Below are 24,497 nucleotides of genomic sequence, written 5' to 3' on the forward strand. Positions count from 1 at the left end.
TTTCCTTTGTCCATGGTCAGTTCTCATGAGGGCGACTGGGATGTCTGCATAGGTGGATCCTAACACAAAATGCACATGTGTCAGAGTTGAGGAAACCTCAAAATTTTCAAGATGTCAGTTACAAATTTGACCTCTTTTGGGCACAAGAACTATCATGTATAATGTTGTTTGTTTTGCAAACATTCTGAAGACACAGTACAGGACAAAATAGACACAGACATACAGAATTGCTATGGAGAATGGTGTGCTGTCAGTTTTTTTCCAGTTATCATATGTCATTTATAATGACCAACCATCTATACTGAATACTTGCGATTATTATCTCATGAAGAGTTTCAGAATGAGATCATTCTAACTTCAAATTAATATATTTTATATAAGTTTTAGGTTTCTAGGAAAATATGAAGAAACTTCAGTGAATTCCTATATTCAGCTTCCTCTATTGTTAGCATCTTACATTACTATGGTATATTTGTTATAATTTATAAACCAATATTTATCAGTACTCTAATTTTAACTTTGTCTTATTTATTAGTTGGAACACTTTCTATAGAACAAAGAAAAATGCTTAAGTTTTAATTGTGCTATAAAAATGAATTGCTTCAGGGCCCTCCCTGATGACGCAGTGGGTTAAAGCACTGCACTGAGAAGCTAAAGCCACTTCCGCATGAGTTGGATTCCCGCCTGCCCCGGAGGTGACCACATGGTGTGGCAGACCTCTCCTGACCCACCCACTGCTCCCCTCAGCAGTGTACTTTGTCGATCTGCCTGTTCTGCTCCCCACTCTGTCTCTGGTGAAGCCTCTCACCGCCCCGAGCCTCTGGCCTGTACCCCAGTTCTGTATGCATAAATAAATAAATCTTTAAAAAAAATGAATTGCTTCATTTGCTAATACTATGAACTCACAGATTTAAATATATTTGGTGGTGCTCAGTCATTTGTAATTATTATCATGTTTGAGATTTATATTGCCTTTTTCTTGACTAGGAAAGTTCTATTCTAATTAGTCTTTGAACTCTCTTTACCTGATAATACCAATTTGAATAGCGCCCTTGCTATTTGTTTTAATGAGATGTTTTGGACTCAGTTTCTATATTTTTTGCCCCATGCTCATCCTCTGAAATTTCTGCAAGTAATTTGGAAAAAAATACAATATAATATTTTAAGAGTATATATCTCAAAGCCACAAGCTAGTTTCTAGGTCCCTAGGGACTTAATAACCTCAGAACAAAGCAGAAGTTCTAACACACTATAAATACAGTTTGTTGAATGAGTGAAGCTAAAATGGCAAAATGCATGACATTTAAAAAAATATTTTAAAATCAATACCTTTGTACCTTGTATGTTATAGGTGCACCATCTTAGAGGATACTTAATGATTTCTGCACTGTAAAATTCCAGTAAAGAAAAAAAGGTTGGGAAGTGTTTGATGGTAAAGTTGTTTATTTGAAAGTTCAGAAAACACACACATATCCAAGTGTATCTCTTGGTTAAAAAACATTGTCAGAAGAAAAATAAAGTCAGGAATGGAAAGATCAATGTGTGACAAAATATGGAGTCAGTTTATACAAGATGAAGACATGGTTATGCATGAAATTCCTAATTAATCTTACATTGCAGAAATCATTAAGTGGCTTCTAAGATGGTAAATCTATAACATCCAAGATACAAACTGTACTGATTTTAACATATATTTTAAAATATCATGCATTTTGCCATTTTGGTTTCACTCATTCCACAAATTGTATTTATAGTGTGTTTGAACTTTGGCTTTGTTCTGAGGTTATTAAACCAAGCTATAAAAGCATTCAAGTTACTGTATATCTCTCCTGGATAAGATTCTTATTTTTCTTTGTACTAGTCTTGGCATTACACCAGACTAGAAGTGATGAGGAAATAATCACCTTAGGTTGGAGACCATATGTTGTTTGTACACCACTGCATCTCCAACACTTAGAACAGTATTTCTCACATAGTAGGTGGGTAATAAGCATTTGTGAAATAAATAATTGAATAGTGGCTAGCTGGGTGGCAGGCTGGCTGGCAGGCGGGATGAGTAAAAGAAACTGAAAGCACAGAAGATAGAGACTATGAGGAAATAAAGTAACATGTACTTATTAAATACTATATCAATTGCTTTTAGGATCAATTTTATCTAGTTTTCAAGCTAAGCAGAAAAACATTTTTATCATTTAAAAATTGATTAAAAAGCACAGATTTAACTGAGTGATATGACATAGATCATACAGCTTGGTAATAACTCTCCTAATGCAAGTAATCTTCTTTCTATTGCCAGTGATTTTGGTCATATTCAGTTATATTAAGATTATTTTCTCCATCAATCCCCATTGAATTCATTCATCTGTTGATTGACTCATTTATTCAGTTGTTTACACAGTTCATGCATGCCCCAAAACTGAAGGTTTGAAGTGATTATATCCCCCTTTTCAGAAAAGCAGTTTATAGATAGAATGTGTGAAAGAGTGGCTATGTGATACTATGCACAATTGCCACAAAATAAAAAAAAAAAGTAGTCTATTAAGAGAGCTAACAGGTGAGAGTGGCTTTGTTGGGTTTAATGAGACTGCTTTGGAGATCAGAACCATCACGCTCAGCAGTAACTTAGCCATGGAGGTCAATGGATAAAGGAGAAGCTTGGATTCTGGGTGGTAATAGAAGAGGGAAGACAAGCTGACCAATAGCCTTAGAGAGAGAAAGATGAGTTCTGCTGAGGACTGACTCCGATATGCTGTGTAGAGACCTACACAGGGCTTCTATAGGTGGTTGGTAAAGTTAGTCTCCAAAATGGCCTGATGGCCCCAGGGTAAAGGTTCAGAATCCAGACTAACTGCCAATTTGAAATGGGGCCTCCGTTGGGTTAAGTTTCTTAGTTTCTCTACAAAGGATAATTGCTGTGTGGAGTTCACGTTTTATAGGTAGTCCAAATGAAACATTTTACCTTGCCATTTTGTTTATATGTCTTGTAGTTTAGGAAAAAAAAAAAATTACTCAACAAATCCCTTAAAAAGTTCTAAATTTCTTATTTAGGCTGGGGAAAAAATGTAAATTGTGTTACAAATTTGTGAATGTTAAGTTTAGAAATAAAATTTCACATTGCCGAGAAGGTGCTTCATGCTCAGTAGTGATCCATTCTCTCTGAAGTCCTATGTGCCATGATGTTTTCACAGGTGTAAGTGGAGGAGAGATTAGATCATCAAGGAAGAGCAGGTGAGAAGAGAAGAGCACTTAAAAGAGAGCTTTGAGGATGCTACTTTAACAAATGATGACGGGAAGCAGGAATGGAACGAGGAAGATAGGGTGTAGGTGGGGGTGCAGTGAGCAGAGGAGAAGGAGCAAAGAGAGGGCTGGTTTGCCTCTGTTTTGATTCTTGGAGGTGAGATGCAGGGAGCCTAGGCAGTGTGAAAGAGCGACAGAAGTTACTAGACCCTGAAGACATCCACATGCCACATGAATGTTCCTACAGTTACTGTGCATTGTCTTTTATAGCACCCTAGTGAGTGTTGAACAAAGTTTTGATAAAATCATGCAATAAAATGAAATAAAATCTTATCACCAGGCCCTCCCTGGTGGTGCAGCAGGTTAAATTGCAGCACTAAGAAATGAGCCACAGCCGCTTCAGCAGGAGTTTGATCCACAGCCAGGGAGGAGACCCACATGGATGGTGCAGCAGACCTCTCCTATACTCATCAGTCTGCCTGCTCTGCTCCCCAATCTGTCACTGGTGAATCTTCTCCTTGCTGCATCTTTGGCATATACCAGCTCTGTATACATAAGTAATAATAAAAAAAATAACACTAAGAAGAAAAATAGAATCCAGTTACAAACCCATTGCTTGTAAAGTAAAATGGAATTATAGTTTCACACATCATTTGACTACAATTACCAAAAATCACTCTATAAGCTGTTGGAGAAGCAGTAACATTATTGATATGAATATGACTTTCATTTGATTACTTAAGACAACTCTAATATCTCCCCATGTCTGTCTGAAGATACGGGGACTTTTGGTTTCTACAATAGAGGTACCCCTTTTGAGCTAGGAGGCAAAAACCAAACAAAAGCATCATTTTTATACATTTACATGGTGCACTCATGTATGGAATGTTATTTGATTCTATGAATCCATTTGAAAGCCTTAAGTTTCTTAACATTTATATAATATAATTTTAATTATTTAGATTTTTTTTATATTTTAACATACTTTGAGTTTAGTATTCTCAAAAACATGCAGTTACTTTTGAGAGATGTTCTGGATTCACTAATATCTTGCAATAAAGAATACTTGGGGCCCTCCCTGGTGACACAACAGTTAGGACACAGCACTGCAAGCTAGCCGCAGCCGTTTCTGTGTGAGTTCGATCCCCAGTTCCTGAAGTGATCCATATGGCGCAGTAGACCTCTGCTGTCTTGTCCACCTGTCTCGCCCTCTGCTCCCCTCAGCAGTGTACTTCATCAATCTGTCTGTTCTGCTCCCCACTCTGTCTTTAGTGAAGCCTCTTATGGCCCCTGCGCCTCTAGCCTGTACCCAAGTTCTGTATGAATAAATAAATAAATGTTTAAGAAAAAAAAAGGAATACTTGGGAAACCATGTTTTCTCATTGCAATTTAGACCATGTTGCAACTGATTTGTGCTTTGACAAAGAGTAATTATGATTTTTTGAAAGAAATATCTCAAAATGATTGTGTGTTTGAGCTTCAAGTAAGAAAGATATTATTGTTCACTTTTTGGCTCATATGATGTTAGGCAAGCTGTTTAACTTAAATTTCTTCATTGATGAAACAGAGTATAACTACTCTGAGCTCCTGGATCTAGGAGATGATATGGAACAAAGAGATGACTCACATGGAGGAAAACAATAAATAGATATGAATTAACATAGAATTAAAAATAGGTACTTAGAAATGTGTGACTTACATAAGGATACTTACATATGAAAAACATCATAATTTTTGGTCTCCAGACCTCAGTCTTAATTTGTGATAGCTATAGTTCAGATTGTACTCACAGAGTTTCACACATCTACCTGCTGGATTTGTTTGCAGTGGATATTGCAACTCTGTTGTCACAGGAAGAGATGACTCAATCAAGTATATATTCTGCATAAATTAATTAACGTTTTGTTTTCTGTTTTTACAGATAAACATTTAGACAGATATTAAAGTGTATCTTGGCAGTCTTGTCAAACTCAGCCTGATACTTTGACTCTCCTATTTCTGAAATTGCTCATCCTTTTCATTAAAAAATAACAATAAACTAGTCTCAAATCAGTCACCTCTAACTTCTGAATCCTCAAAGAATACTTCCCATTTGTTTTTCAAAAGGGACAGATGTTGTTATACAACATTTCATGAAGGTCCATGTTCTTCCTTTAAAATTTGAGAAGGGAAAAATCACATTTATAAAAGACCTCAGACATGAAATTGTCACTCTCATGTAAATTGAAATGGTATAAAGCATTTTCCTCATCTAAACATTGATATGTAGCTATTTCCTTAGAATAGACAAAGAGTTTGATAATCTGCTGTACAACACAGACTGTGTATTGAGGAAGAATAAAGAATCTGGATTCAGAACAGTGATAACTGATACAGAGAATGTGTGATAAGCTAGACATTTTCCTAAGCTACAGGGATGTACTCCTTGAAATAATCCAAGAAAATTGGGATCTTAATATACAGATGAAGAAACTGAGGAAAAGATTAATGATTTACCCAACATAACCCTGCTAAATGGAAGGCTGTGAACTCAGGCAATGTATTAGGTTGCTAGGACGGGCTTATCAAAATCCTACAGCCTGCCTGGCATAAACAGAAATGTACTTTCTCCCACTTCTGTATGCAGAAAGACTGATATGTCAATAGGGCTGGTTTCTTCTGAGACCTTTTGGGTTTGCAGATGACAGTCTTTTCCTTGTGTTTCTTCTTAACCAGACATCTCATGTCCTACTTTTCTTCTAAGTGCATTATTCATATTGCATTATTGTCAGCCTAGAAAACTCATTTTAGGGCCCTCTCTGTTGGCGCAGTGGTTTGGAGTGCTACTCTGTGAAGCTAAGACATGCTGTGGCCACTTTGTGTTTGATCCCCGCCCTGGAGGTGATCCACATGGCGTGCAGGCCTCTCCTGTGCCCGTCAGCAGTGTACTTTGTCGGTCTACCTGTTCTGCTCCCCACTTTGTGTCTGGTGAATCCTCTTACCACCCCTGCACCTCTGGCCTATAACCCATTTCTGTATGCATACAAAAATAAAATCTTTTTTTTTTTTTAAAGAACTCATTTTAATTAAATTACCTTTTAAGAGCTCCTACTCCAAACCTAGTCACATTCGAAGGGACTGGAAGTTGGAATTTTAAGGAGTCATATTTTAGTCCTTAACAGGTAATCTGACTGGAGCCCACACCTTTCTGAATGACACAGCTCCCGTGTTTAATCAATTTTAATGTCAAGTGTATATTTACTTTCATATTTACTCTTCCTAACTACACAAATATTTCACAAACAATAATCACATGAGGTAATTGATCATCTTTTGAAGATCTTCAACTTTTGAACGTTTAGTAATGATCGATCCTGTTTTTCAGAAGATAAATTAAGGTTACGTAATTTTATGTAAGTTCAATAAGTAATGACATCAAGTCTCAAATCAAAACCTGACAGATTGCAGCACCCAAATATAATCATAGGTCTCCAAATATTCTCATTACCTTGTGTTTAAGCAGTCTGTCTTATTTCAGTTAAAATTTGGTTCCTCAGATTATTGGCATTTCATGTATACCTCTGATGAATAATGATAGTAATAATGATTTTAATACTAGATCTTAAATAGATTTAAAAGAATGCTGAAATTTGGGGGTTAGAATTAATATAAGCTTACCTGTGTAAGTACATGAAAACAGTATATTTTAAAACTAGGTGTGATGAAATTATTATGTGGACCTTTTTTAAAAAAAAATTTAAATAAAGAAACTTAAAGTTGATATTTGTGTGTACTCATAACTCAATGAAAGCTCTCAGTTCTTTTTGTGTAGCATAACTCTCGTGTAACAAGTCTATCTACAGGGATATAACTGAGATAAGGCCAGGAGACGAAGGAGCAATTGGAACTATAGACACGGAGGACTATTTAGACTGTCTGGTGAGCTCATAAAGATATCGAGGACAAAGAAAAAAAAATGGTCACTTTGAGAGAGATAAGTTAAGTACCCTTTCTTTTCAGTGGAACTCAGCTAGTCACTGCTAGGAAGTCATGGGTTGAGAGCTAGCTAAGTGGCCAATGATGGATGAATGGCGTGTAGATTCTTAGAAAGTGGGAATTTAGCAGCACTCCCCCCGAGAGACTGGCTGGTAGCATCATCTGAGAGTTAGCAGTTTTGCTGGGGAAAAATCGGATCAGATTCTTGGCCCCTTGAGTGTTTTTTCCTGCTGTGTATAATGAGCATGAATTCAATTCTACCACAGTCAGCACATGATATTTCACATTACTGTATTTTCCCAAATCTAATTAGATCAGACTTTGAATCTCTGCTTCCCATAGAGGCATAATCATTGCTGTTGTAAAGAAAGTGGGAAAACTGGAAAGCATGATTCCAAAACCAAATGCACTGTTGCATCTGGAGGCTTCACAAGTGAATGAGATGTACAGTGAGTTAACTACTAGCTCTACCTACAGCAGGAATAAGAAAACTTTGCTAAATGCACATTGCTATTTTTTTCTGGTAAATTTCTCAATTTTATGTCATAGTTAAAAGTGTTCACTGCTTTAGAAATCCCCAGACTTGTAGTAGAGTGAAGGGACAGAAATTAATTGCTTTGGGAAACTTAATGGAAAGCCTTACTGATAGAGAAGTTACAGTTAGCTATTACATTTGTCATTGTCAGAGAACATAAATTCTATAGTCATTGCTGGCAGAATGTCTTTCCTCCTTCCCAAATCTCTCTGCTCCCTACTCTTCTCTGTGATAATAGATTTTTTTTTTTAACATCGTTTACTCATTCTAATCATTTACTCATTTTTTTTTTAACATCAAGTTTACTCATTTACCACATTTATATTTGTGGATGTCTTGACTGATGGAATCTTTGGTATTGCTTGTTTTTGTCTAATTAGATATGACTGCATAAGCCACTGGAGTAAACAGTAGGAGTAAAAATTAAAAAGTCAAAACTATTTAGATTTGCACTGAAAGTTTTGTTTTTTAAGTAAATAGGTAGTTTTCAAATGGATGCTTGTAATAGAAAATACCTTAAAAACCTGGATTTGGTGCATAAATTGAGTAGGACAATATATAAGAAATCAGTTTTATATATGTAGTTAAGAATGTACAATTGTTTTTAATGTACATCAAATTATTTCTAATACTGAATAAATATTTGGGAATCATGAGATACTTTAATCACTTAAATATTAAGGTAGACGACCAGACATCTAGTGAAGAAGCTATTCACTATTCTCTTTAAGGAACAAATTAGAGAAAATCAACTAAAATAAAAGCATAAGAAGTTGTGTTAAATGCAAAAAAAAAAAAAAGATGTTATAAGAGTTGTGAAATGAAGTAAGTTAAAAGAAAATGCTGGCTTTTCTGGAATTATCTGGAGGTAAATGGAAAGTTCAGTGAAGCAGTATATGCTAATCTTTGAATGACACCCACTGAAAATACTGGGGAGTTTATAAATGCACATGTCACAATTTTTTCCCAAAATTGTTTTATGGGAGAAATGTTTATAAGTTATCTATCTTTTGATAAACCCATATATTTCTATATAGGTCTATTACTATTATGGTATGGGATTTTGGGCACATTTCTTTCATTGTTCCATTTCTTTGGTTTTCATCACAAATGTCATAAGTATTACAAATTGTCTTGTGTAGAAGAGATTTAAAGCATTTAAGGCATTAATAATTGTTGATGGCTTTCAGTTCTTGAACAGTGCAGCTGTAGAGGTATATGCTGACATTGGAAGTCAATCAATTTTTCAGTAGCCTTTTACACTGTCTTTAGGTGGGTATTTATTCTTCAGTTTGCAAAATAGGCAGGTTTTCCTTGTACTAAACTTACCGAGCCTGTACCAGAGGCCTCACTCTTTACTGGGGTGTTATGATGATTTCGCCTTACCTCGCTGATCTTTCCCTACTTATCATCATTGCATTCCTGAAACAATGTTTTTTATTAGTTGAAAGCTTGTAAATCATTTTCCATGGAAAATAATATCTAAAAAGACCTTGCACATTGCTTCTTACTTTTTGTTTTCACCCCATTCAACAACCACTATTAAATATCTACAACTTCAGAGTTTATCCTAAGGCCTTTAGCCTACATAGAAATAGGTTTAAAGGTTGCTCTCCCTGGTGGTGCAACAGGTTAAAGCACAACATGATGAAGCTATCCAAAGCTACTGCAGCATGAGTTCAATCTCCTGCAAGGGAGGTGACCCACATGGTGTGGCAGACCTCTCCTGGCTCCTGGCTCACCCACTGCTCCCTTCAGCAGTGTATTTCAGTCAATACACCTATTCTGCTCCCCACTCTGTCTTTGGTGACTCCTCTCCCCCCCCCCACACCTCTGGCCTGTACCCCAGTTCTTGTATGCATAAATAAATAAATCTAAAAAAAAAAACAGAAATAGGTCTAACTAAGGAACTAATCTGAAAATTAGTAATAAATTGAAGTTGAAGAAGCAAGACATAAACATAACAAAGATCACCCAACAAGTAGCTTAAAAACAGTGGTTTTTTGCAATGATACTGTGATTAATTTTATTTTCAATAAAATAAGATAATTCTTGTGCCTCGGCTGTTATCAGAGACAGAATGTTTCTCAGCTAATGCCTATTAACACTTTTGCTAAATATTAATGCTCAGAAACCTTTATAATAGACATTGATTTTTTTTTTTTTTAAATATGAGGAAACTGAGGGTAAGCAACTTGATCAACACCCCCAAGGAGGAAGCACAGAGACTGGGCTTTGCATTTACCTTTGCCTGGCCCTTGAGCTCACATGTTCTCATGATCATGCTTTTCAAAGTTGTTTTGATTTTCATAAAAAAGAATTTTAAGATGACTAAAGAGGTGTGATACCAAAGACTATCTGTGACTGAAAGGCTGGGAACAGTGACTAATTGACCTGATTGTGTAACCTTATCAGATTCTATGCAACTTGACACTTTAGATATCTCTTGACTTTTTTTACCTGCATTTTAGTCATCTCCCAAAATTAACTCATAAGCCTTGTGACTTTTTCCAACATTAAGAGATCCTACCATGAATAAGTTGTTTCCTGTAATTTTATTTTCAATCAGTGCTCATCATAGCTTCTGTTAACTGCAGTGGGGTTTCCTATTGAGATATTTCAAGATATTTGTTCACAGAAAGCTTTTAAGACTACCATAGAAAACGTAATTAGAAATGCCAGAAAAATTAGAAAATTGAAATCAAGGCTGAAACCAAAATCAATGCTCAACTTGATTTTTTTAATATAAGGATTTTATGTAGCTCTTCTGTAATTATTTAAAGAGTCTTTACTTCCACAGACTCCTCTAGACATAAAAGATTAAAGCAACAAATCTTGGGTTGAAGGATTTACTGTATTCATAATTATTTTTGCTACTATTTATTTAATTTATATGGGTATGACAAAAGATGTGTGACAGAGTTGAATGGGATCTTCACCATAAGTATCATGAATAAAGCCATCATAAATGAATTTTATAGCACTTTGTTCAAAGTGGGTGGAGCCTACAAATCTATATATTTCTATACAAAGCTATACATTTCCAGATAAATGAAATTCAAAGTTCATATAGCAAAAGGTTATTTACTAAGCTAATGTTAAAGTTCTTCATAATATTTGCAAAGCCATTTTTAATGGTATTTCTTTTTTTATTTTTAGATTTATTTATTTATGCATACAGAAATGGGGTATATGCCAGAGGTGCAGGTGCAGTGAGAAGCTTCACCAGAGACAGTGTGGGGAGCAGAACAGGCATATTGACAAAGTACACTGCTGAGGGGACCAGCGGGCAGGTCAGCAGAGGTCTGCCACACCATGTGGATCACCTCCGGGACTGGAGATCGAACTCACACTGAGTGGCTGCAGCTAGCTTGTAGTGCTGCGTCCTTACCCGTTGTACCACCAAGGAGGGCCCTGCAAGGCCATTTTAAGAGCATAATAAGCAGAACATGAGCATCTCAGTTACAACAGCCAATTACTCTAGTTGCAAAATTTCATCAAGAGAATAACTGTTTTTAGTAGGCCCTTTTATGAAGATAACACTAGTATTTATAAAAACAATTTAGTACATACTTTGGAATGAAAAATACATATATCTTCGATTTAATTAATTAAATTATGCTAGATAATATGTAAATGTAAATATTTGCTTAGTTATTTTACTTTATCTTATAGCTAAAGGCATATGATATTTCATCTTCAATGTTTAGTTGATCCTTCTATGTATATTCAGCACAGTTCTTGGATCATAACAATTACTCTCCTTGCAGTAGAAGTTAATAGTAGCCTTTGCTGATGTATTGTCCAAAGGTCAGGCCAAGTGGCACAGCTTTATAAATTTATATATAGAAAGAATTTATCCCTCAAACCAACTGCAAACACTACAAAATTGCTACTGCCATTGCTTCTTCGTTTATAAATCTGTTTTACTTGAATCTGCTTCACCTGTATTTTCTGATGCCCTTACTGATGTATCCTTCCATTTTGTGACAAGCAAATGAATTTATCTGACTTTTAATAAGAAGAGTCACTGCCTAAGTGGAATTGGATCTAACGGTGACTCTACTAGAATGAATAACAGATATTGATATTATGATATGATCCAGGCAAAAAAGATTAGTAATACATCCTCCAAACCCATTTGCCTTAGTGTTATCATTGGACTAGAGCACTTGATAATGATTGTACACAAGAAGAGGATGAATTGTTTTTTATAAGAAATGAAAGAATGTAATTTTTAGACCAAATGATGTCACAAAGTGGTTTTGATTACACTTTTAAGAACTTAAGGCATCAGAGTGCAACCAGTGGAACAATGGTTAATGGGAAACAGAGTACTATGGGACACACTATTTCAAACAAATTGTGACATATGAATAATGTGTGGTAGTACTAACCTTTAATCCATCTATGCTATCCCCACTAACATCCATCTCTTCAATCCAAATTTCTGAGGATTCTACCCCATAGCAGCTCAGAGTTTCCAATCTGATACCATATAAGAATAGTTTTTGTTTGTTTGTTTGTTTTGGTCCTTTGCCTCCTTATTTTCACCTTTACACTAGTAGACTTCTGTTCTTCTAGGTTATTAGTATTCATCACTGAGTACCATAGGACCTGGGACAACACTATAATTGGAGATCTACATATTTTAAGTATTACAGTAGACCTTTTAAGTCTAACTATTTATTATAAATCGAACAAATATGATTACATAAAACATGTTCAGTCTTTCTAACCACCAGCACGACCAGCTAAAGTGTTTGAGTGTTTAGAATCCTCATGAATACAGGGTGATGAAGAGATGGTCCACCCCATCTCCCCTTTCTCTACCCAGTTTTGTCTACTATTGAGAAATACTCTTATGGTCATATGGGATATGGGCTGGAACACATCAAATTACTTGCCTTCTAGAGCTTAAATTTTGTGAACGGGAAATATAGGCTATAAAAATTAAATGTGGCTCTCCCTGGTGGCGCAGTGGTTTAAGGCACAGCATTGCAAGCTAATGGCAGCTGCTTCTGAGCAAGTTTGATCCCCAGCCCTAGAGGTGACCCACATGGTGGGGCAGACCTCTCCTGTCTCACCAGCTGCTCCCCTCAGCAATGTACTTTGTCAGTCTCCCTGTTCTGCCCCTTACTCTGACTCTGGTGAATCCTCTCACTACCCCTGCACATCTGGCCTGTCCCCAGTTTTGTATTCATAAATAAAAATAAATCTTAAGAAAGTACATAAAAATAGAAATGAAATATATATATGTCATATAGTTTATTACAAGGTGAGAAATATTGGAACAATAAAAAATTAGAGCAAGGAAAGGAAAGGAGTGTTACTGTCTGAATTATGTGAGTTAAGGTTAATATTTACAGAAAGATATTTGAGCAAAAACTTGAAGTCAGTGAGGAAACTAGAAAAAGAGATAACATGACTTAGAGAAACTCAGGACCTTAAACATAGTAAGTAACTTGAAGTAGGACTTCTTTCGGTTTGTTGAAAAACAAAAGCCAAAAGATAATTAAAACTGAAATAAAGAGAGTAAGTTGGAGAATTACAAGGTGCCAGTAAAAAATAAATAAATAAAAACAAAGGTTAGATCATGAAGTGCAATACTGTTCAATTGTTCTATAATAACAGCCTTAAAATTTAACTGTAATCATTTCAGCATCTTATCTTTGAGGTTCATTTAGTGTTTTATACTTAATATACCTCTCCTTTTGTACCAGCTACCTTTCCATTGCTCAGTAGTCCCGTACAACTGTGTCCTATATTGGACAACAGCAATATGGATTTATAATAACTTGGGAGGTGTTTCAGGGTTTTAAGAATTGAAGTGTCATGACTTGATTTATGATTTTAAAGGATATCACAACTGGCCTTAGTTGAGAATATATCATAAGAGACAAAAATTGTGACAGGAAGACATATTGTAGTTATCTTGATGAGAAATAATGTAACTTAGATGCTTTCTGTAGAAGATACAAAAAGTGGTTGAGTTTCTTAAGGAGAAATAGGATGCACAGAATTTGCTATGCATAATTTCAAGATTTTGATCTGAATAACAAGGATGGTAGGTTGACTTCAAAGGAGATGAAAGGATGGGGAAGGAAGGTTTTTGGATATATGGATCTGAGAGGTCTGTTTGGTGACTAATCAAAGACGTTATGTAGTCAGGGGGTAAGTGCCTGGAATTCAGAGGAGAGTTTTATGGAGGTCATCAGCCTTGTAAACTGACTAAGATACCTGAGGAATTAGGAGTGTATATAGAAGACAGTACAAAGGCAGCAGCACGAGAAATTAAATGGACAAAAATAACATGAAATTAACACCAAAATAATGCTAAATATTTTAGCACTTTTAAATCATTTTGTTTTTAATATTTTAGCATGTGTTCTTACCTGTCATCACAAGATTCATTTTCCTGAAAAGCTATAAATTTAGATGCCACTGAAAACATTTTCATGACATTTTGTTTTAAAATATGTCATCTCTGAATTTTCATCAAATAAGGATGCTAAGGAGCATTCTCTTTCTTTTATGGTAAAACAAAATAATATTCTGAAAATATTGTTGATCTTCAAATCATTAACTTAATATTATAGGAAAATACATTTCAACAATAAGTAAAACAATATAGGTGGGAGTCAGCCTTTAATATATGATGTTTGTCTGTGTGTTCCCCGGAAACTGTTCTTGATAATTGTAACACAAAACAATAATATAGCAGTTTGATTATCAATTCCACAAACTACTAAACTTTGTCTTATATGTGATGTTTAACAATTTGCTTTTCTATATGGAGTTTTCCGTGCTTATCTCATTTTAGTCTGTCAGTGAGATCTTTATTCATTTAATTATATTCAACTCTCAGGTATGAAGAGTGTCTCATAAAACAGTAAATTATTTTACTAAGCACATTGGCAACTTAGACAAAACAGAACGTGTACTTTGTGATCTTGCATTACCAGCACGATTATTTACAATTTGATGGGACACTAATGTGTTAAATTAAAAGCTGAAAAAATGAATTACTCATTTTTAATATGAATAATGCTATAAGTATACTGATAAAAGACCTTTAACTTTTAACATAGATGATTGTTTATGTCTTTTCAGTCTATTCGAGAAGTCACAGGATACGTGTTAGTGGCTCTTAATCAGTTTCGTTACCTGCCTCTGGAGAATTTACGCATCATACGTGGAACAAAACTTTACGAAGATCGATACGCCTTAGCAATATTTTTAAACTATAGAAAAGATGGAAACTTTGGACTTCAAGAACTTGGACTGAAGAACTTGACAGGTATGGAAAGTTTTCTTTATCAGTGCAGCAGAAACGATGTGCGTGTATGATTATTGTAGTACGCTTACATTGAGGGACATTGTAAAGCATTTAAACATGGACTGTTTATTTATTTTATGTGAAATGGTGTCTTGCTTTTATTTACAGATATTGTTAAGTGCATCCTGAAAGATATTATAACTATATCTCAGCTGAACAGAAGCACACTCTAAAGAAATGCTCAGTGCCTGCACATTGAGATAGGAGTCATGTTTAGGAATGCTATGTTTGGAAGTCTCAGGCTAACAGGAAATCATATCATTCAATCGGTGTAATGACACCACTATTCTCACTCTTGTTAGACTGCAGTTTATATACAAACCATTATATCTAGTTCCATAAATCGAATATTTTGCACATTTACATTTTTGTAAAGTCTATCAAATTAATTAATTCATTTTTGATTTATTCCCTAATGCCATCAGCATTTCTTTTTGAGAATGTTTTCAGTATCATCAGTGAGTTTCCCCTAAGGCTGGAGATAGATAATTACTAATAATCTAAAGTTATCATCTTGCTACAAAAATACTTGGCTGGAATTTGTTTTGCAAGCTAGTTTGCAACTCCACTGCTATTTTTCTAGGTCACAGTTCATAAAATAGTGGTGTGAGGCATTTTGGTATGAAGTTTCTAATTATAAATTTTACCTTGTGTGTCTGTAATCAAACAGTGGTAATTAGTAATTAAGTGCCTTCTCACAGTGAGATAAAGGAGTTTAAACTACTAATTCAATCAAAATTAGTAAGACCTAATATATAGTTTGCATCAAAATATGTAGTGACTTCATGGATTTGAATCCACTGAGTGGTAATGTTTGTTAATATTGAAAAATAAGTATTTTAGAAGTACTGCCTTAAAGTATTTAAATAAAGATAAATTAATATGTCAGATTATTAAAATTATGTGTTTATTAAAATGGATTTACATGTATAATTTTAAGATCAAGGTAATTTTGGTGAGCCAGATATTTCAGGTAAATTTGAGATATTATGAAGAAAGAAAGAAATGTTGATTGTGTTATTTATTTTGGACATGCTTGCTATAGAATTGATGGCATAGGGGTAAATGCAAATTGTGTAGAATTTATAGGTGCTTTCATCAACACTTTTGCTTTTTACTTATTTTTTTAAGATAGCTTGCTTACTTGCATAGAAATAATGATAGTAAGGATTTTGGATGGAATGGATAAAGGAAATTGAATAATTATAATTAAGATTCTAAAAATAATACAATCCAGTTAAAACTTGCATAGGAAACATTGTTTTCTTCACAATTTTCTTGATTATGTCAAATAAAAACATGGACATATTTATTTTTGAACATCATATAATACTTTCTCATTTCATTCTGACTTGCGCTATTTGAATTATTTTTCCATATGGAAAATTGGTCTTTTTAGTGGTCACTTTAATACTTGCATGTTCATTTTATTGATTATGGAAATATCTCTTAAGTAGATGAAATATAAGGCAACATAAATATACCACTGATATTTCAAAAAATTTAACCAAGTAATTACATATGTTCAGATAAGCACATTCCTATAGAAGTGCCCGTGCTTGATATGTTGTGAATATTCTAATTATTTTGATGTGTATTTATCATTTCAATAAGGTTATTATTAAAGATTTGGGCAAACACAAATTTCAACAAAAGGTAAAATGTTGAAGTAAAATGTTGGGGAGCCGTCAATATTAACTTAAAGGATATGTTAAGGTTACTTAGTTCTGGAAGAATATAAATAAAACAAAGGTCTAGTCCAGGAGATACAACATCTGAATTACATAACATTTAAATATTTGAAATCGGAACATTGCATCTGAATGTCTGCCTTTAAGCATTCACGGACTATTAATTAAAATGGTATACTGAAGTAACACAGTATCTTTTAATGTTGAAATTTCTCAGTCCCCTCTGGCAAGATTCTCTAATGGTGAAACAGCTTACCTAAAGTCCAAATAGACAGGACCGATCGGTAATTGACTCCACACATGCCAACGAGCAATGAGGTAGAATTAAAACTGCTCTGTCCACAGCTTAGCTTCGTACTTACAGACGGTGCGTCTATCTAAGATACAGATTCTTCTTCTATTAAGTCGAATGAACACTCAAACTCACATTGTTGTTAAAATCATTGAAGAAATAAAGTGAGGGGCTTGTCAACTACAGCATTCACATCGAAGACGCTCAGGAAACCTTAGTAATCTTTCTTTGCATTGGTTTACTTTTAGCGCTCCTGTGTATCAATGTACTGATAAAACTATAGATTAAGCTTCTGCATGTTCAAATAGGTTCCCGTTGCTTTATTGGATTTGAAAAGTGACTTGTTTAGACAAAAGATGATTCATACTTGAGTTTCTCTTCTGATACTACTTGGAAAGTACTTTATATGTAAGATCCATGTCTCTGACGGTGAGAAGCTTGCCTTTTCTTTGTCTGTTCTCAGATGATTGCTGTTTCCCGTTCTTCACAACACTTCCCTCCTGTCTCTCAGTGTATCAAGCCAAGCACCTGTTGCCCCAACCCTTCATTTTAAATCTCCATTGCCATGTTTCACCATTCATTGGCCCTGACATTTGTCTTGACCTAGACAAGAGACATATCCATTCTGAGTTCTTTTCTGACACTAGAGTGCTAAGCATTCAACCGCTCTGTGAAAGGTCTAAATAATGTTTGAGTGGGTTCATCCACTCTCATTCAGGGAATGCTGTTAAATAAAATGTCTGGCAAAGGTTCTACTAATATTTACATTACAACAACTTCTCACCGTATTGTAATATCTGCAGAATAAAAAAAAAAAAGATCCCTAGCTTACAGATAAATTATTTGGAAATGATTTGATCAAAACTAAACTATAGTGACAACCCTGTGAGTCAGGTGGAATCAATGGAGAGTGGCACATTCTCATAAAAGCATCAATTTTTAGGTCAGGCCCACAATTTCTAGAAATGATACTCTAATCAATGTTTCTAAAGACAAATTCATGTCATGTCAGACAATGTCTACTAAGTAGCAGAAGGAAAACCACAGTGACAGACTGTATTTATGTGTATTATTATACCAGAAATATATATTTAAAAAAATGTTGTCAATATGGGCTCAAATAGTTATAGTGGCTGTTTCAACAATTTTCTAGGACCCATTCTCAGCTGTAGAGAATTGATAAATTAATTTATGGAATTGAATAAAGGTAAAAATGAGAATTTTCATTCCTGTTGCACTGGTAATCACAAAGAAGACCATTGCTAGAGAAATAAAACATTGGAGGGCGGGATATACAAGGAATAAAACTATTCTTTAAGTAACATATTTTCAGTCATGACTATTATAAGAAAAATCTGTTCACCGTTCCCCCCCCCCCTTGATTCGGACCCATTCAGAAATATTGACATCATCCTATTTTCTGATTGTGATTCTAATTAGCCCCTATTTCCCTTAGGAAAAAAAAATTGGGGAAAGTCTAGTATTATGGAATCTCTCAGAAAATTTCCTGCTTAGAATTTAAACCTTTGTGATACCTATTTGCTGTTTCTAAATATACTAACATCTACATGTTCCTTCTCTCAGAGAGAACACATCTCTATTCTATAGTCTATAGAATATATCCTGTATTCTACATTTCTAAGGAAAGAAAATATATAAGCTCAACAAACTTCTTTATTGAAGTTCATTGGTTGAGAAAACATGCTTACATGCTTATGACATTTAGAAAATGGAGAAGAATCTTTGTCCCTCAGGGTTTCAAATGCAATAACAGAAATTGATTATCTATTACCGGGAGCTCATGATTTCTCTCTGAAGGAAGCAGAAAAGATATTAGAATACCTGTGTCCTCTCCCTCATCCCAGGACATTTCTTTGTTGGCCAGCACACATCATTTCTAAGGAGTCAACAAATTCTATCAGTTTCCTATCACCAAGAAATCATAGCACATTTGGATTTGTTAGAATCAAATTAGAGCTATGGAATTGGTATGTGTAATGTGTGGGGACAATCTGAACGCGTATTTTAGGGAAAATAAAGAATGTGTGAAACCTTTGGTAATCCTCTATTGCAAAATATGTGAAGTTGCCACCTAGCTTATTTGGAGATGGCTGCCCCAAGTTCAGCAGAACCTAAAACCAACCAGAGATTGAAAGATGAAGTTATATGTTGTTTTCTTCAGATGTCAATGAAAGGCATGGTAATTGTTATAATTCCTATTGTTGTTCTGTTTTGACACTTTACAAAAATGTTTTCAGGTTTCTTTTCTTATTTGCTTTGCACACAGTCCTGTAAATGTTCGTCTGGAAATTATTTTTACTATAACTTTATATCTTAGGAACTAGTGTAGATCTTACGTTGCTGATATGGAACACTTTGCTTGCCAAATTACACCTACTTCTCTATTTCTAAATACACTAACATCTATATTATAGATATAGTTGTGCTATTTATGATGCTTTGGAAATATTTTTTTTTTCCCAAGTGAAAAGGTAGTCCGTGAAATGTCAGTTAGCCTTTAAACATACAATTCAAACTTAGGCATTTAAAACAAACAAACAAACAAACAAACAAACAAAAAACTAAAGTGTTATTTCAGAAAGAATAATCTATCATGTATAACATTTTCATATATCATGAATATATGTTTAGAAAATGGGGATAACTTAACAAAAAAGTACAAGTAAACATAAATGGCAATATCGTAAACACTGGACTGATTTTAACTAATTTTCTAACTAAACTCAGTCACCGATGCCTTCTTAAAATCAAGACTCATAATTTATGAGCACTTATCTCATAGGCTCAATTTTACTGGAAAAAGTTAGGATCATTTTGCAAGGTGATGTCAATTCAAATATTTGTTAGCTTTGTTTTGTTCCACTTGTATATTCAAGACATTATGCTGAGATATGAGCTATTCTAAATTATCTCTGCATACCTGTCTCCTAGTAAATATTATTTTTTCTGACAAATATTTACATGCCAGCCTCAATGTGAAGACAATGAGATTGTATTTTTGACAATTATTATTTTATAGCCAGTCATCTCTATGGTATCGGGGGCTCCATTTTAAACCTGCTTTACTTTCTAAAATAGGACTGCCTCGTAGGCTGTTGTGTGCTGATGAAAACATTTAATTTGTCGCCCTTCATTCAAATCCTCTATTAAGTCCTGCCTTTCTGGCTTTTATATGAGTATATGAACTCCCCTTTTGTAAGATGGTTTTAAGAGTCATATTCTTATATTTTCGATTGCATGAAAGGCAATTCCTGCAATAAATACTACTATTATTTGAAAAGTTAGAAAAATAATGAAAAATACCAGATCATGTCACTAGATGTGGAATATAGGGAATATAGAGAAACAAAACAAAGGGTCAGATCACACCAAATCTGTAAGAAATACTAGAAATTTCACTGTGGAATTGAGTCTACCAGATGGCAGGAGGAGAAAGGAGCAAGGACAGTGGGAGGAAGCACAATGGACTGTAGTGGTAAACCTTCAGGTGCCTGGGTGTTAGGTGAGGTGTGGTGACATATACTTGTACCTCTAAATTATACAGTGTTTTGAGCTAGTGTTGCCTCAATTAAAAACAACAACAACAACAACAACAAGCCTATCATTTTTTGTAAAAACAAATAATGGATTTTTTTAATAATTGTTGAAAGAATATGTAGCTATAGCATCAAAATTTTTAAAATATAAAATGCATCACTTATGGTTTAGAATCTAATGTACTTTATATTTTAGTGAATTGGGTTCTAGATAACATGCATTCTTAATGTGTTTTAAGCTGCTACGTATTATGAATCGAGGCTTCTGTCAAAAATAAGACTTTTAAAAGTGAGTGAGGTATTTTAATCTCAACTTCAGTTCCCACAATGTAAATATTTGTTATTAAGAGGTGCCAAGACTACTTATTAAATTATTCTACTGAAAGAGTGACTGGGAGAAAATTATATTACTATTATTATAGTAGATAACTATAACAGACAATTAGTTTTGGCATAGAGTGTGCCCATACCATTAAGTTACCCTTTTCCATCCTGGGGAAAATGAGAATTTTCATTCCTGTTGCACTGGTAATCACAAAGAAGACCATTGCTAGAGAAATAAAACATTGGAGGGTGGGATATACAAGGAATAAAACTATTCTTTAAGTAACATATTTAAGTAGATAACTATAACATTCTTTAAGTCAGGTCACACCAAATCTGTAAGAAATACTAGAAATTTCACCGTGGAATTGAATCTACCAGATGGCAGGGGGAGAGAGGCATTTTCAGTTTACTATGAAATGAATGGACTTCAAACTTTTAAGTATATTTTTAGTGAACACGTGTTGTAACTCAAATAAATATGGAAGCATTTTAATTTTAATTGTGCAATACATTCTCTAATATTTTGCTTTAATATTTAGATGGCAGGGGGAGAGTGCCCATACCATTAAGTTACCCTTTTCCATCCTGAAAGTTACTTTTCATAGCATAACTTTTTAAAAAATAACAAATAAGGCACTAGAGAATCCCTTCTATTAAATGTTTTCTTAAAAAGGTACCTAACATACTTCATCAAAGTCACCATCAATTGTAGTAAACATTTCCTTAGTCTTTGTAAGTCACACTGAAAAAAGAAAAAGAGCCTAATGTAAGTTTAAAAATTATAGTTAATCAAGACTTGTGGTATATTAAATATAAAAATGTAGTCATTTTAGAATGTATAAAATAGAACATGCAAAGGAAACTTAGTTATGACAAATCTCATATTATGATTTCTGAGAATCATAGGAAAAGAACTGCTACTATTTATAATGAAGCTGTTTACTCTAAAAGTATATGAAGCAAGTTACAATAGAAATTGCCAATATTTCATAAATGATGAATGGGATTCCCCTTTATCTCTATCTATCAGGAAATAGATAAATGAGAATTTGCATGGCTCAACACCTTTTTATGTAATAAATGATACTAACCAGGAAATTTGAATTACTGGTTTTTCCTTACTGAGTTTCAGTTCATTTATTGATGCTACTAGAAATAAATGAAAATATAGTTAAAAGGTAGAAAAATCACTTATTTTAGGCATTCCCTTTAAATTTTGCTTAGAAAAGCATGCTATTCAGGTTATCTGAGAAAAGAGGGTATTTTACATCTATGTTCTTTACCAGCCTATCTGGAATTTCTATACAATTCTTTTCTCTGTTACTTTAGCTCTCATAATATCTCCAATCCACTACTATCCTGTCAGATATATATTTATATATTCTAGTTATAACTTTACTGTACTTTAAGTCAAATTGTTTGGGTTTTTGAATAATAAAATCATAACAACTTTTAGGAATATTTACAGAGAAAAATGAAGAAAAATGGTAATCCATAATTTAGCATCTTCAATTTACTAAAATCCACTAGCTCTGTGATACACATTAGAAATTTGATGTGATGATATTAGTAATGTCGAAAAATGCTGTTGCTAATAGTTACATTTTATATTTTCAGTTTACTATGAAATGAATGGACTTCAAACTTTTTTTTTTTTTTTAAGATTTATTTATTTATTCACACAGAACTGGGGTACAGGCCAGAGGCTCAGGGGCGGTGAGAGGATTCACCAGAGACATAGCGGGAAGCAGAAAAGGCAGATCGACGAAGCACACTGCTGAGGGGAGCAGCGGGCGGGTCAGGAGAGGTCTGCCACACCATGTGGTCACCTCCGGGGCAGGCGGGAATCGAACTCATGCGGAAGTGGCTTTAGCTTCTCAGTGCAGTGCTTTAACCCGCTGCACCACCAGGGAGGGCCGGACTTCAAACTTTTAAGTATATATTTAGTGAACACGTGTTGTAACTCAAATAAATATGGAAGCATTTTAATTTTAATTGTGCAATACATTCTCTAATATTTTGCTTTAATATTTAGTAGTGTGGCTCTATATTGGATACACTTATCCATCTAATAATATCCCATCAAGAATTGTGTTATAAGGTCAGCTTTTAAATTATTTATAATTCGTAAATTTTTGATATTAGTATCCTTGATTTTAATGATTTCTCTTTTAATTTTTAGTGTAATTCTAGGAAAAATATCTACCAATCATAATTAAATATATATATGTATATATATAAATGTGTATCTAGAGATATATATGCCATGCTTTTTATTATGATGAACATATATTACTATTAATTAATATATAAATATATGTGTTACTGTTAATAATAGTACTATTAAGTAACAAAACATCCAAATTAATAAGCATTAACAAGGTAGAGCCCATGGTTTATAAGCATCATTCACTCATCCTTACAATCAGTTACCACATTTAGTAGGTTAGGTGGTATTTTGAAAATATTTTATAATATTAAAATAGTTAATGTTAAAATAAATATTTAAAAATGTTCATCAACATGCCATAGAGAACACAGCAATTTGTGGAGCTAATATGTAAAGTTAGGTAGCATAATTCCAGATTTTCCTTTAATCACTCTGCTATAGATATACTGAGTAGGAGGGAAGTCATATGATCATGAATATTCTTCACTATGTGTGGATGAATTGAGAATTTTATGCAATTACTCATATGGTCTAAATGTCATTTCTTCAATACAGTCATTTGTATTTATTTTCTTAATAAGTATTTGCCTATTTAGACATTTTACCCAAGAAGTTAAATAATTCTAGAAGTTATGTCTCTTAAATAAGTAGACTGAATTATTTCTTATTAAAAGGTTTATTTTTATTGATATATGCATTCAAGAGCTGAGGTGTGGGGGTGAAATGATTCACCAGAGACACAGTGGGGAGCAGAACAGGTGACTCTATTGAAATACACTGCTGAGGGGCGCTGGGCAATATAGTTCAGCTCCCTGGCTAGTGATTGAACTCAGTGCTGCAATGGCTGATAACAATTTAAAAGCACTGAGATTTTAACCCCTGAACCACCAGTGAGGCTCTGAAATATTTGTTATGATATAGAAAATTATTTTATCAGGCTGTTTATGTTTAATACCACAGAAATTAGATACTAAAATATAGAATAGCAGAACTAAATGAAATGCCCTGATTGGTAATAGATTTCATGAACTTTCCCAGATTAACACTGGAATGTAAAATAACAAATAACTGTATTTTGTATATATTTTATTTCATTATGATTGCTTAATCTCTTGAAATGCCGTGTTCTACCAAGACTATTTTTTTCCTTTTTTAGTCCTGGTTTTAGTTTAGTGCTTGCTCAGGGCACTAGACAGAGCAAGGTAATGATTAAAAAGTAATATATATGCCAATCTCTGTGTGCATTCTCAGTCACCAATGAAAAGAAAATTAGATTTTACAATTCAGATTTATCCCGAATGTAAAGGGAAGTCACCAATTATGAGGGACTATGAAATCTGATCTGAGTTTTACTAAGTTCTTCAATTAATACTC

The 24,497-nt window shown here is 34.0% G+C and overlaps 1 protein-coding gene across 4 annotated transcripts in view; it reads left to right on the forward strand.

Moving 5' to 3' along the window:
* Positions 1-24,497, forward strand: part of ERBB4 (erb-b2 receptor tyrosine kinase 4) — a 942,163-nt gene that overhangs the window by 485,815 nt on the left and 431,851 nt on the right. For all 4 annotated transcript variants that reach the window (XM_004674330.2, XM_004674332.2, XM_004674329.2 and 1 more), the window contains exon 3: positions 14,861-15,047. In XM_004674330.2, the coding sequence (XP_004674387.1) occupies positions 14,861-15,047 (187 nt within the window). The remainder of the gene's footprint in view (positions 1-14,860; positions 15,048-24,497) is intronic.

The sequence above is a fragment of the Condylura cristata genome, unplaced genomic scaffold (genome assembly GCF_000260355.1).
Source record: "Condylura cristata isolate star-nosed mole 26May11 unplaced genomic scaffold, ConCri1.0 scaffold00002, whole genome shotgun sequence".
NCBI lineage: Eukaryota > Metazoa > Chordata > Mammalia > Eulipotyphla > Talpidae > Condylura > Condylura cristata.